This window comes from Crocuta crocuta, unplaced genomic scaffold (assembly GCF_008692635.1).
Source record: "Crocuta crocuta isolate KB4526 unplaced genomic scaffold, BGI_CrCroc_1.0 scaffold85, whole genome shotgun sequence".
Lineage (NCBI taxonomy): Eukaryota > Metazoa > Chordata > Mammalia > Carnivora > Hyaenidae > Crocuta > Crocuta crocuta.
In genome coordinates, this window is record NW_027530620.1 from 1,454,883 (window position 1) to 1,469,441 (window position 14,559).

The 14,559-nt window shown below is 42.6% G+C and overlaps 1 protein-coding gene across 3 annotated transcripts in view; it reads left to right on the forward strand.

Annotated features, from left to right (window-relative positions):
• FGGY (FGGY carbohydrate kinase domain containing) overlaps positions 1–14,559 on the forward strand; it is a 420,147-nt gene that overhangs the window by 24,061 nt on the left and 381,527 nt on the right. For all 3 annotated transcript variants that reach the window (XM_077768111.1, XM_077768114.1, XM_077768112.1), the window contains exons 2-3: positions 343–553; positions 13,333–13,444. In XM_077768111.1, coding sequence (XP_077624237.1) covers positions 353–553; positions 13,333–13,444 — 313 coding nt within the window. In that variant the 5' untranslated portion in view covers positions 343–352. The remainder of the gene's footprint in view (positions 1–342; positions 554–13,332; positions 13,445–14,559) is intronic.

The window sequence follows — 14,559 nt, forward strand, 5'->3', positions numbered from 1 at the left end:
AGATTCTCTGGATTCCACAGCCCCGTATTTACACGTAAAGCACTTCTCACTGGGTATCAGGGCTTTGCTTAAAGAATTGTACGGTTGGTAGCTGCTTCACATCTGACTTCCTTCCAAGAATGGAAACTCCATGTCTAAGGCCTTGCCCATCTCGTTTGCCTATCACCTATCTCAGTGTATCCGTTAGCATTCTGTGAATGCTCCACATATTTGTTGGGTGAACAAGGAAGCAAAGGACCACCACTTAGTTGCCCTCCTTTTATGTTCACCTTCAAGATGTTTTGTGCCCGGTTTTGCAGAACTACTTGGTCTTCATGTGGTTTTTGTCCTTGATCTCTGCAGGTGGACTGCGATGCCCGGGGGAGATCAGGATCCAGGGAGCTACTACGTGGGTGTGGACGTTGGAACGGGCAGTGTCCGTGCGGCTCTGGTGGACCAGAGGGGCGTCCTTTTGGCTTTCGCGGACCAGCCAATTAACCAGTGGGAGCCTCGTTTCAACCACCACGAGCAGTCCTCGGAGGAGATCTGGGCCGCGTGCTGTGCTGTCACGAAGGTATGGCCACAGTGGTAGCATTCTACCCTGCAGACGCTCCCCTGCCCTCACCTGCTGAGCATGTCTCTTTTGTACACCTGGTGTCAGGGACGGTGTCGGGGTACTTGAGATATAGGCGTTACCGGAGCTCACCAGCTGGTGGCAGAGACCAGTGGACAGCTAGACTGTGACTTAGTGGGTGCTGGGGCTAAGTGGTTCTGGCTGGAGCTGAGGAAAGGGGAGCTTGAGCTCAAGTGGACGGGACATAGGGTATGGAACTTGCAGAGGATCTGTTCACATGTGACTGAATCTGGAGGAAGTACGATACTCATAGTTGACGTCTGCTGTACCTTCCTGTGCACCCAGGGCTATGGAAACCATGGTAGCATGCGTCGTGTATGTGAGTCCTCACAGTGGCCCAATGAAGGTAGTACAATTACTACCCCTGTATTCTTGAGAAGGAAACAGGCACAGAAAGGTTGAGTGACTCACCCAAGTTCATGGCGGGACTGGAACCTTTAGCAGGCTAACTCCACAGCTGCACCCATAATCACTGGCCTGTCCTACCTTCCACGTGGACAGGCCAGGGGAACCTCATTTTGTTCAGCGGCAACAGCATGTGCAAAGGCACGGGGGCACGCGCATGTGGTGTGTTTTGAGAAAGCAAAACACTGAGTTGTGCCAGGCAGATGTTGATGTTGAGCGGCCTTGGATTGCAGTCAGCCTGCTGGTGGTCAGGAGCCACAGAGATACTTTGTTTGGTCTGGTTTTGTTTCCTTCCTTTTGTTTTTCTCAGAGGGAAAAATAAAGTCCTGGTTTCTCTCTTCTCTCTGTTCCTAGTTTTGTTGCTTAAATATTCATGAAGGGCTTGGTAATTTGCAGATGGACAATTCACCATTCTGTCTGTATCGATCAGTCTGTTTAAACTTTAATGAGCTCTGGGCTGCTGTTAGTGCCCCCAGAGAAGGCGGCAGAGAGAGGAAGTGGGGGTGGGCTGCGCCGGAGCATTCTGTAGGAGTAAAAGTGGGGGCGTGTCTTTTCTGCCTGTTTAATTTTCCTCCTCCCTGCCCACTCTGGGCCCCTGCCTTGGTGAGAATCTTCTACTCTTTGCCCTTGGGTCTCCTTTGTTCTTCTAACATATAGCCTTTCTTGCCATTAAGGAAATTGTCAAGAAGAAAATATAATCCCCTGATGAAAAACTACTTTACAAAAAAGGTCTGTTCTAAGTACAGCTTGGTTTAATGGTAGATTTTTAATCATCTCCCGGTGCCGGCAAGCTAATCAGCTGTTTGAGCCCTCTGAGCCTCCATAAGTGCCCTGGACATTGGTCCTTAGTGAAACTATCTCTCTAAGCCTATTGGGATAGAGGTCTTGGGTCTTAGGCTGTCCCTTCACCTGGGTTATGGCTGTGTGACTGGGTACCAGAATTCACGGGATGAGCATGACACACTTACTCGCAACTCATGAGTGGCAGGAGGTTCAGAGAGGGAGGCATTTTTGTATTCGGGAGTTAGCACACCATAGGGCACAGATTTCTGGAACCAGACTGTCTGGATGGATGTCCCATTCCCAACGTTCATTAGCTTGTTTTCTTGGACAGGTTGCTTCATGTTTCTTGCCTGAGTGTCCATATCTGTAAGATGGGAACGATGATGGGACCTTATCCGCAGCAGGCTGTTGTGAGGATCAGATGTGTTGAAGCCTATACAGTGCCAAGGCAGTGCCTGGAAATGAGGAAGCGCTGTGTTTTCCTGTGGTGGTGATGATGGTCACAGTAACGGAAATGGGTAGATGGTGGAGGAGAATGAGCTGAGGTAAAACGCTGAAATACCAGTCAATTAGGGAGGCACATTTTGGGACTGTCCACTCAGTCCCTGTCTTTAGGGTCCTATGAATGTAAGTTTTTGACAAGTGCTGGTATTGGTCAAAGGGTGATGTTAAATACAGGCTGTCCTGTGTCTTCTTTTTCAAGGACTTCAGGAAGTTAAGAGCTTGAGAGCAGTTGTTCTCAAACAAGGTGGTTCACACAGCCTGAGATGGTTTGCCTCTTAGTCATGTTAGTAAGAACAACAACAACAACAACAAGATGATGATGCAACTACGATTTCTTGGGCACTAATTATGCTCCAGGTACCATGTTGGAGACTTTACATCTGTTTATGCACACGACAGCCTCTTGACGTAGTTCTTATTCTGTTTTGGAGCTGGAAGGAATGAGCTTTGAAGGGTTAAGTAACCTGCCCAAGGTCACATGATAAATATGAGCAAGGGGTGGACTGCAGCTGCCCCCTCACGCTCTGCCCTTTGCCCCTCTCCCCTGGCCTCATTTCACTCTCCATGCTCCCTGCTTGGAAATCATGTTCAATGACCTGAAGTGTTTTGAACTTGCTACTATGTGGGGAACCTTGACCTTATCCTGATTGTTGTATTAACCATACTGAATTATAAGTGCCTTTACCTGGCTGTCTGCTCATGTGAAAAATGTGTGCCCCTTCCCAGGGGTCATGTCTTGTTGATCTAAATTTCCCTAGATTTCCCTGCCTGTGAAAGGCCCAATTCATGTTTGTTGAGTACTTGAACGAGTTAAATACCTCTGTTCTTTTCTTTTCTTCTTCTTTTTTTTTTAATGTTTATTTATTTCTAAGAAAGAGTGCATGTTGGGGAGGGACAGAGAGAGAGGGAGACAGAGATCCAAAGTGGGCTCTGTGCTAATGTGGGGCTCAAACTCACAAACCTTGAGATCATGACCTGAGTCCAAGTTGGACACTTTTTTTATGTTTATTTTTGAGAGAGAGTTCAAATGGGGGAGGGGCAGAGAAAGGGAGACAGAGATCTGAAGTGAACTCTGCGCTGATGTGGGCCTCAAACCCACAAACCTTGAGATCATGACCTGAGCCAAAGTAGGACATTCATCCAACTGAGCCACCCAGGTTCCCCTCTGTTATTTTCATTATACGGCATGTTCTTCTCTTCTTTGCCTGCCCAACTCCTGTACAGGTATTTATAAGGTAATCTTAAGTATTATTTCCTCCTGAGAGTCTTCCTGGATCACCTCTGACAGCCCTTGCCCTCCCTTGCCAACATGAGAGGAGAGAGATGGAGAGAAGCCCCTCTCTGAACCCACTGTCTTCACCTGTCCTTACCACATAGCATTTTATTTGGTCCTTAACAGGTTTCATTGTAATCGGTGTCTTATTTGGTCTCTTTGATACCATCACCCCTGCATTCCCAGCATCTGACACATTGCCTGGCACAGCTTTGCTGCTCAATCAATGGTTGTTGGATTAATGTTACTTAGAGCTACAAAGAAACAAAATTCTGGCATCCCTTATCTTGCTTAAATGTTGCAGTAACTGTGGGAGATAGACTGCAATTCTTTCTTTTTGACACAGGAGGATATTAAGGCTCTGAAACTAACAGGTACTAGAGACAGGACAAGACCCTTGGCAAGGTGACTCCAAATCCTATTCTCTGTTCTGCTACTCCTGCTGCTCTTAAAATTGGCAGGTCCTTATTGGGTCGGTACCCGCATATCTAAAAAGTGCTATGGAAGCACATGAGTCGTAGAGGTATATATACTGTCCCTGAGTTTAAGGGCTTATATATCTTTTTGAAGCACAGTCTTAATCATCCCAAGAAGGTGAGAACATTTCAAACTAGTGTATGATTAGTACCAGCTTCCATTAGGAAGAAGGAAAAAGAAGCTGAAGGTGTCACTCAGCCAACAGGCATTTGTTGAGTGTCATTTAGTGTGGGCAGTTTGAGCATCTGCTCTGTGCTAGGATTTTTGCTACATTGGAGTGTGCTTAGAAGAGGCCTGTAACAAATTCTCTGCCCCTAAGGATGCAGTAGTTCAGTTGCATGTAAAAACTCAGCACCTAGAAAGCCAACGAAGTATTGTTTTGTTGTAAGTTGCACTTGTTACATGAGTAATGGTTGGAGGGAGAAGAAGCAGAAAAGGGAGTAGCCGGTGTGGGATTGAGCAATAACAACCTTTTACATTTGTCAAACCTGTGTGGTTTACAAAGCTTCTTCATAGAGCCATTTGATTGTCATTCACGGTAGGTGGGGCAGGGTGGTTGTTCCCACTTTATGGTTGAAAAGAAAAACTGAGACCCAGGGAGTTGAGCGACCTTCCCCAAGTCACCCAGGAAGTGGGTGATAAGCCTGAATTCAGGTCAGACCTCTGCCTTCTTTCCATCTCCAGCACCACATACCTTTGTTGCTTGTCCGGATTAGTGCGAGAATCTAACTCATCTCATGTATGGACTTCTCCTTCCTGATCCCTTCTCCTTCTTGGAGCTGGAATGATTTTTGTTTTAAAGTTTATTTATTTTTTGAGAGAGAGAGAGCGAGAGAGCTCCCTACTCTCAGTCAGTGGAGAAAGTTTGAGGAAAGTTGGGGGGGGGGTGGTGGCAGCTAAGGGATTCTGGAGAACTTTGAGAGGATCTTCGGAGCTGAAGGAATGGAACGGGCAGATGGTTTCTAATAGGAAGACGGGAGACTGCAATACATGAGGAGGTGTACCTGTTGTAGCTGGGTCTGAGGCCAGTAGGGAGTCTTCTGGAATCATCCTGAGTGTCCGATTGACCAGCAACTGATTCAAGATGGCCTGGAGGGAACAAAAAGTAAATTCAAGGGTGCTAGTTAGCAGGTAGTTTCTTCTAATGAAACGCTAGAGGCTGGGATTCCTTTGAACTATAAGCTCTGGGAGTCTGGGACTACGTCTGTCTGGTTCGGCATGTGTACTCCATGCTGCTATATACAGGTGTTTGATAATTTCCCTTTAATAATGAATGGCTAGATGAGAATGTTGGCAGAGGGATAAATTGGAGTGACAAGACCGATTTTGGAAGGAAGATCTCACAGGACTTCATGATAGTGGAGAGGAAGGTGAGGGAGGCAGTTTCAGAGTTTGCCTTCTTAGAAGCCTCTTGGTATCCCTGACATAAATGGGAGCGTTTGGTCTCTATTTCCCTGCTTGATTTTCAAGGGACAATACCACACCTAAGCCAAGATGCCGTGCAGGTCTGGAGTTGGAGTCATGCATTTTACTAGTCACTAGGGTAGATTTTGTGAAATAGAGTATCTCCAGGGGTCTTGCAGATAACCTACTCCCCACACAGGCTGTCTTAGCCTGGTTGCTCTTCCCACCTCAGGGCCTTTGCACTGGCTCTTCTGCCTGCCTGCAACAGTTTGCCACCAGATTTCCTCAAGGTCAGCTCCTCAGGTCCCTCAAGTGTCTGCTCAGATTCTTCTTCTCAGTAACTACCTTCCTCTTTTCTGGCACTCTTGATCCCCATATCATTTTCTTGTACACTATATGTACACTCTATGCTTTATTTGTATTAGCTGTTGTCTATTCCTAATAAAAGGTAACCTCCAAAAGAGCAAGGAATTTTTTTTTGTTTTTAATCTCTTATTCTTCATTGTTTCCCAAATACCCAGAAGAGTGCTCAGCCTGACCCCGGAAGAGGCTTGATTACATTTGCTGACTGACCGACTGTGTGAGTAATTGAATTGTGTAGGCAACAGGAAGTGATGAGCCTCAGGGAACCAGGGATTTCATAACCCCACACACCCTCAAGGCTGACAAAGGCACTCAAGTCAAGATCGAAAAGAATACGGTACCAGCCACCAAACTCAGTTGCAAGCTGGACTCTGTCTGCGAGGCCCTAGACTTTGACCCTGGCTCCAGACAGAGCTCAAGAAAACGCCAGGTATGCCTCTGCTCCCCCGGTCCTCAATGTGGAGGGTTTTGAAGGAACACTGTTTCCCCACCCAATATGGCAGAGCCTGCTGATTTAAAACACATGCAGGATTGAACTGGTTCCCATCGGCAGAACAAAGCGATGCACAATCCCTTCCCCAAATGTTTGTTTGCTGCCCCATAGCTACGAGTTGACAGTTGCAAGACATGGACCAGGTTACCAAATGAAGTTGCAGAAATGTGCTTCTCTGGAAATTCTTTAGAAGAGCAATGTGCTTTCTCTCTAGCTGGGGAAATTCCCTCAATGCCAAGTCTTTGGGTGAGTTTACTGGACTGCTTTCTTCCTCCGTTAATAAGAGCATGAAAAGGAATCCTCAGGTCAGCAGGTCAAGTCCCAGGGACCTTCTGGGTAGTGTAGCTCTGACAGCCATCTTTCTGGGCTGGTTTGGATGAGGATGGGGTTAGAGGATAGGGTGGTCCTGCTCCTGGATCAGCATGATCATAAAGCATTTTTATATAAGGCTGGGGATGCGGCTCCCTAACCAAGTCAGGTTTGAATGCACGTCACAGTTACCCTTCTAGTTCCTTGTGATAGATTTCTGTTGTAGAGATAAGAGAGGTTGAGCCTTTGTGACTGAAAGGCCATGCGTAGGATATGGTACTCTGTAGGCCTTCAGAGTGGTTGCTAAAATACATTGAAGAGAATACTTTCTTTGGTCCTACTGGAAGGTTACCCCCACTCTTGGGAAGATTTGAGTTTATTCGGTCTTCTCAATCACTGTTCACTTTGGTTATCATTTTTATATGTACTTACACGACACAGAGTATGCTATGCTTTGTAACAAAGATTCCATGAACATAGTTAATAACGTTTGGAGTGGACTTTCCATCCTACAAAGGTTTACTAGTTCCAAAGTGCTTTTAACCCAGTTAACTCCTTTGCTCCTCACCTGGGAGAAGATTCTCACTCTTAGGAAACTGAAGGTCACAAAGGTGATACGGTTAGTGTAGGCTTTCCTGATCCAAAGGTGGTGGAGTTGAAACTCAAAGGTGGCTCTTTTGATACCATATCTCATGTTCATTTCTATTACAAAGCTGCCCTGTGGTATTGAATTTTATGGAGTCTTCTGCATTTTCTCACCCAATTCCCCTTTTGACTAACTGCAGTCCTGTGTGAGATGGGGCTGCCCAGGTCAGGCATATACTGTCTGGGCACAGACGCTGGCAGGGCCTCATGGAAGCTAAAAGTTAGGGCTGACTTATTGATTTGTTTGATTACTGATTACTCTAATAATGGCTGCAATTTATTGTACACCATAATGCCAGATGTTAGGCCAGATGTTAGGCCAATCACACCTTACTTTGCTGAAATCTCATGACACCATTAAGAGATGGAGTTAGGGGCGCCTGGGTGGCTCAGTAGGTTAAGTGTCCGACATCGGCTCAGGTCATGATCTCACAGTTTCTGAGTTCAAGCTCTGTGTCCAGCTCTGTGCTGACAGCTCAGAGCCTGGAGCCTGCTTGAGATTCTGTGTCTCCCTCTCTCTGCCCCTTCCCTGCTCACGCTCTCTCGGTCTCTTTCTCAAAAATAAATAAACATTAAAAAGAAAAAAAAAGAAGATGGCTTTCCTTGTGCAATCAAGGAGACTGCTTTCTTGGCTTCCCAAAGTCCTGTTCACTAGTAAGGGGATGAGCCAGGTTTCAAACTCAGGTGGTCTGCACCCAACACCATTGATCTTAACCATTGCCTAGGGACTTCCAAGTCAAGTTGGAAATACATTCCAGGCAGAAGATGCCATATGCCTATACATGCTATAGAGACTTGACCCAACAAGTCAAGAGAGTGATTGGAATGGCTGGAATTGTGTGACTCCCATTCAGTCACATGGCCGGAGTGGCAGAGCTGGGGTTTAAAACCAGAACTTTGTGACTCACCTCGTGGCCATGTGGTGAGACAGGGAATTGGGTTTGGTCCTAAGGCTCTTGTAAGTGTAGATGGATCAGTGTCCTGAAGACATGCGGGGCATTCAGCTCCTGCTGTGGATCAGAGGTATTGCCACCGGTCAGATGGGTCACTCACTAGCAGATGTTCTCCCCCAGGGTCCTAAATTAGAAGTCTGGGATTCTAAAACGGGAAGGGAAGAATTGTGTATTTTCAATGGGGATGAACACTTTTGAGTTGACTTTTGTGGGATTTACAAGGTTATTGTCATGTTTCAAGATAACAGGAAACCATGATTGTCAGTCATGCCATTTCAAAAAAGGAAACCATAGAAACAAAAATAAAAAATAGAAATAATAAATCTAATATTTTTATAACTTTAACAATTATATAACAACATAAAAAAACTCCTCTATCTCTTCCAACTGTAATTTCTGCTATTAGAGGCAATCACTGTTAACAGTTTGTTGCATACAGATTGGTCCCTGGCTTACGATTTTTTGACATTATGGTGGTCCCAAAGTGGTAGGCATTCTATGGGAACCATACTTTGAATTTTGAGCTTCGGTGTTTTTTCCAGGGCTAGCCATACGCGGTTTGATGCTCTCTCATGATGCTGGGTGGTGGGCCCTGTGGTCATGAGGGTAAAGAACTAATACATTTATACCATTCTGTACCCATACAACTGTTCTGTTTTTCACTTCCAGTATAGTATTCAATAAACTACATGAGATGCTCAACACTTTAGTGTAAAATAGGCTTTGTGGTAGATGGCTGTGCCCAACTGTAGGCCATTGTAAGTGTTCTGAGCACATTTAAGGTAGGCTCGGCAAAGCTATGTTGTTTGATCAGTCACAGGCATATTAAGTGTATTTTTGAATTAGACTATTTTCAACATATGATGAGTTTATCTAATGTAACCACATCCTAAGTAGAGGAAGATCTATGTATTTTTTTTTGACCTTATTTGGAACATATCATGGGTGTCTTTCCATTTTATCTTTAGCTCAACCTTTGAAAAATATTTAATGGCTTGAAGTATAATTTACATACCATAAACTCCATCCATTTAAAATATATAATGAAGTGATCTTACTGAATTTGCACATTTGTACGGTTATCACTTTAATTCCATTTTAGGACCCTTCTGCTACTTCAAAGAAGTTCCTCTGGGGCTGTTTGTAGTCAGTCCCTAACTCCATTCAGAGATAGCTGTTTATCTGTTTTCTGTCTTGATAGCTATTCTTTTTTAGAGATTTCATATGAATGGAATCCTACAATGTGGATTTTTTTGGTGTGACTGCTTTCATTTAGCATAATGTTTTAAGGTTCGTTCACGTTGTTGTACTTACTAGTAGTTTGTGCCTTTTTCTTGCAGAGTTCTATTCCATGTTACGGATATGCCACACTGTTTACTCATCTGATTAAACTGATGGACACTTGATTTGTTTCCAGTATGGGGGTAATATGAATGATGCTGCTTTGACTATTTGCGTATGAGTGTTTATGTTGACATACATTTTTATTATGTATGAGTGTTTATGTTGACATACGTTTTTATTTTTCTTGGGTAAATACCTAAGAGGTAAAATTGCTAGGTTGTGTCATAAGTTGTGTTTAAAAAACTACCAAACTTCTTTCCTAAAGTGGCTTCATTTTACATTTCCACCAGTAATGTATGAGACTTCCACTTTCTCCAGAGTTATCTAACATTTGGTATTGCCAGTCTTTTCCAATTGTGATTTTAGTTCACATTTTCCTAATGACTGATAATGTTGAGTATTTTTCATGTGTGTGTTGAGTACGTGAGTCTTCTTTGGTGATGTGTATTAAATCTTTAGCCCATTTTGTAATTGGGTTCTCATTATTTGGGTTATAAGAGTACTTTATTCCATATATAGGCCTATTATCAGATGTATGAATTGCAAATATTTTCTCTAATCTGTAGCTTATCTTCATTTTCTTACAGCTTTATTTGAAGAGCAAAATTTGAAAATTTTGATGAAGTTAAATTTATCCATTTTTTTTCTTTTAGGAGTTTTGCTTTTAAAAATTCTTTGTCTAACTCATGTCACAAAGATTTTCTTCTACAAGCTTTATAGTTTTCATTCTTACATTTGAGGACATGACACATTTTGAATTAGCTTTGTCTGCATATAAGGCGCAAGTCTGGAAGTTTAAGTGTTTTTCTTGCATGTGGACATTAGTTGCTCTAGCCCCATTGTCAAACAGACTGTCCTTTCCCCATTGAGTTATCTTGGTCCCTTTATAAAAAACCAATTGACCATAAATATTTGGGCTTATTTCTGACTTTTCTATTCTGTTCAGTTTGTCTATAAAAATTTACCCAATGCCAATGCCACGCTGATTTAGTAATGATAGTTTTATAGCAAGTTGAAGTCAGGTAGTGTAAGTTCTCTGCAATTTTGTTCTTTCTTTTAAAAGTTTTTTTTAAATGTCTATTGATTTCTTGAGACAGAGAGAGACAGCATAAGCAGGGGAGAGGCAGAGAGAGAGGGAGATACAGAATCTGAAGCTCTGAGCTGTCAGTACAGAGTCTGACACGGGGCTCAAAACCACAAACTGTGAGATCATGACCTGAGCCGATGTCAGAGGCTTAACCGACTGAGCCACCCAGATGCCCCTTGGTCTTTCTTTCAAAAACTGCTTAGGCTCTTCTATATTCCTTATATTTCCATATAGAAAGAGCATATATTAACATATATTTTTTTTCCATGTTAAGAGCAGCTTGTCAATTTGTGAACAAAAAACACCCCCAAACCAAAAACCTCCTGAAATTTTTATTAAGCTTGTATAGAATCTGTAGAATAATTAAAAAAATTTTCTTTAATGTTTTTTATTTCCGAGAGAGAGACAGACAGTGTAAGCAGGGGAGGGTCAGAGAGAGAGTGAGATACAGAATCTGAACAGGCTCCAGGCTCTGAGCTAGCTGTCAGCACAGAGTCCAGCACGGGGCTTGAACCCATGAACCGTGAGATCATGACCTGAGCCGAAGTTGGACGCTTAACCAACTGAACCACCCAGGTGCTCCGTAGAATTTATAGAATAATTTTGAGGGCATTGCCATTTTCACAATGTTGAAGTTTCCATTTCATGAATATGGCATATTTCTCTAATTTGTAGGATTTTTTGTAGCAATGTTTTGTAGTTATCGGGGAATAGATTTTGAACTTCTTTTGATAAATTCTTTCCTAATTTTTTTATATTATTCTGAATAGAATTATTTCCTTAATTTCAATTTTGATATGTTATTTGCTAGTATATAGAAATGCAATTATTTTAATATGTTAACCTTATATCCTGTGATCTTACTAAACTTTCTTGTTATTCTAGTTTCTTTCTTCTTTTTTTTTTTTTTTTTTTNATACTTTAACTTTATTTCTTTCCAGTCTATGTGCTTTAAATTTCTTTCTTGCTTTATTGCATTGACTGGTTGAATAGAAGTGGTGCGAGAGACATTTTTCTTTGTTTATAACAGGAGGGAATCATTTCTTTTTATCATGAAGTAAAATGTTAGCTGTAGGTTTTTGTAGATGCTCTTTATCTGGTTGTGGAAGTTCACTTGTCTCCAGGTTTATTGACTGTTGTGTTTTTCTCTCTTTCTGCTTCTGATAAGATGACCATTTGGCATTTGTGTTTTATTCTAGTGATATGCGTACTACATTAATTGATTTATGGATACTAAATTACCATTTCGTTCCTGGGATAGCTCCACATGATCATAGTTTATAATTCATGCTTTGTAGTTAATATTTTGTTAAGGATTTTTACGTTTATTTTCATGGCAGATTCTGGTCTGTGGTTTTCTGTTCTTTTGATGTCTTTGCATGGCTTTAGTGTGAGAATAATGCTGGCGTGTAGAATTTGTTGGAAAATATTCCCTCCTTCATTTTATCCTGAACAAGTTTGTGTAGGAATGGTATTGTTTCTTCCTTGACTGTTTAACAGAATTTCCCAGTGGAGCCATCTGGTCCTAGAGTTTCTTGTTTTGTTTTATTTTGTATTTGTGGGAATGTTTTAAGCATAATTTTGATTTTGCAAGAAAAAATCCTTCTCAAAAATTAAATGCTTTGATTTTTCAGGAATAAATAAATAAGTGTGGCTTTATTCAAGTTCCATAGCCCCAAATGGTTGTTTTTGATGATTTTGTCCAGCTTGATACTTTTATTTTGCGAAGAGGATTTGCCAACCTCTTCAAAGTACCACACTCAGAAGTTTCTTCTCTACCTCTTTTTAATGGCTGTAGAAGATTCTATCTTGCAGATGTACCATAATTTAATAGAAAATAGTTTTTCTAAATTTTAAAGATATTCTTAAGCAGTGCTACAGTTAACTTTCATCCACCTGTAACTTTACTTATGCTGATAACTCAGTAAGGTAATTTCCTAGAAGTGGGTTGGCTGGGTCAAAAGTTAGGCATTTTTTAAATGTTTATTTGTGTGTGAGTGTGTGTGTGTGTGTGTGTGTGTATGTGAGAGAGAGAGAGAGAGAGAGAGAGAGAGAGGAGAGTGGAGAGAAAGCAGAAGGGCAGAGAGAGAGAGAGGGAGACACAGAATCTGAAACAGGCTCCAGGCTCTGAGCTAGCTGTCAGCACAGCGCCCGACACAGGCTCGAACCCACAAACCATGGGATCATGACCTGAGCTGAAGTCGGAAGCTTAACCTACTGAGCCACCCAGGCGTCCTGCATATTTTTAATTTTAATAAATACTATGAAGTTATTCTCCAAAATTTACACTAACAGAAGGTCTACTTCTCCCTATCTGCCATTGCTGTATACTGTTAATCTTATACCTAGTTGCCAATGTGAAAAGCAAAGATTGGTGTGTTGTTATTTGCACTAATTTATTTATTTAAATGGAGTTGGGGATCTTTATATATGCTCTTTGACTATTTCTTTTTATTTTATGAACTGACCTGCCGTGTCCTTTGCTTGATTGCTAATGAGATTGGTTGTCTTTGTCTTATTAACTTACAGGATCGTCTGTTATTTTAATTATATTGAACTTTTATTTATTTTCTGTTGTAAATATTTTTTCTATTTAGTTGATTTTGTTTTAGTCATAACTGTTTTCAGTCTTTTAGAAGCCTGCCCTGTAATTTATGTCTTTATTTATTTTCAAAACAGAAAGTTGTACAGGGGATTGATGGAAACCAAATCCGAGGACTGGGGTTTGATGCTACGTGTTCTTTGGTTGTTCTGGATCAGCAGTTTCGTCCTTTACCGGTAAACCGTGAAGGTAGGTCCGTCCCCATCTCTTTCCCTGGTGGTGGGAAAGACCGGCTGGCCCCAGGTGGAGCATGAGGTCACGTGTCTGTTATTGCCAGGGATGAGGTTTAGAGGTGGTGCACGGAGGCCATAATCATGTCCGGGAGGTTAGGAGCGTGGAGAAGAGTCAGTAGGACTGGTGACACAGGGGCGGGATTAGGGAGAGACTTGGTTCACTAATGCACAAGAGCCCCCGTAGGGAGCTCACTGAAGGAAGGACATGGGGCCACTAGCTCCGAGTGAGCAGCCTTGAAACAGGCGGGTGGTCTGGGAGTTTTCTGGGAATGGAGTGTCCGTGCCTGCAGTTACTTTGTGTATGAAGCTGCTGTGGGGCCTTCATGTGAGTAGGTGAGCCAAGCACATTTAAAGGAAATAGAATAGGGCAGACAGGACCACGCATCACACAGACGCAGGAAACAGATTGGCCTGTCTCTTTTCAGTAGTCAGACCAAAAGACATTCCCACTTAATGATACTGTCTTAATAGAGACTTGTGAGTACAGTAGTGAGCTGTTTCAAATGTACGTGTCACTCGGGTCCACCATCAGAAATTTTTCATGGGTCAAGATCCGTCCCTTTTGGGAAAGTTTAGCCAGTAGCTCTAGCACTCAGGTTGCAAACCTCTATAGTGGTCAGGCAGGTAATGAAAATAAGTAAAGTGGGCCGGGTTTGAGAACAACCAATGGCACATACGTGGAGATGTATTGCAACTGATACTTAATCCTTAATGAGCAGAAGACATCTGGGAGTAGTGGAGGCCATGGAGAACTGGAAATTGCATGTTCCATCTAACGAGTGTGGTCCTAAGCATCATCAGTTGGTTGTTGCCAAGGTAGCCATTGCACATGTGTTTTGGCAAGATTGTGTCGGGGCATCGGGGTGGCTCAGTCTGTTGGGCATCTGACTTCCTGACTTTGGCTCAGGTCATGATCTCACGGTCTGAGAGTTTAAGCCTCGCATCAGGCCCTATGCTGACAACTGGGAGCTTAGAGTCTGCTTTGGATTCTGTGTCTCCGTCTTTCTCTAACCCTCTGCCTATTTACACTCAGTTTCTCTCTCTCTCTCAAAAATAAATAATAAACATTAA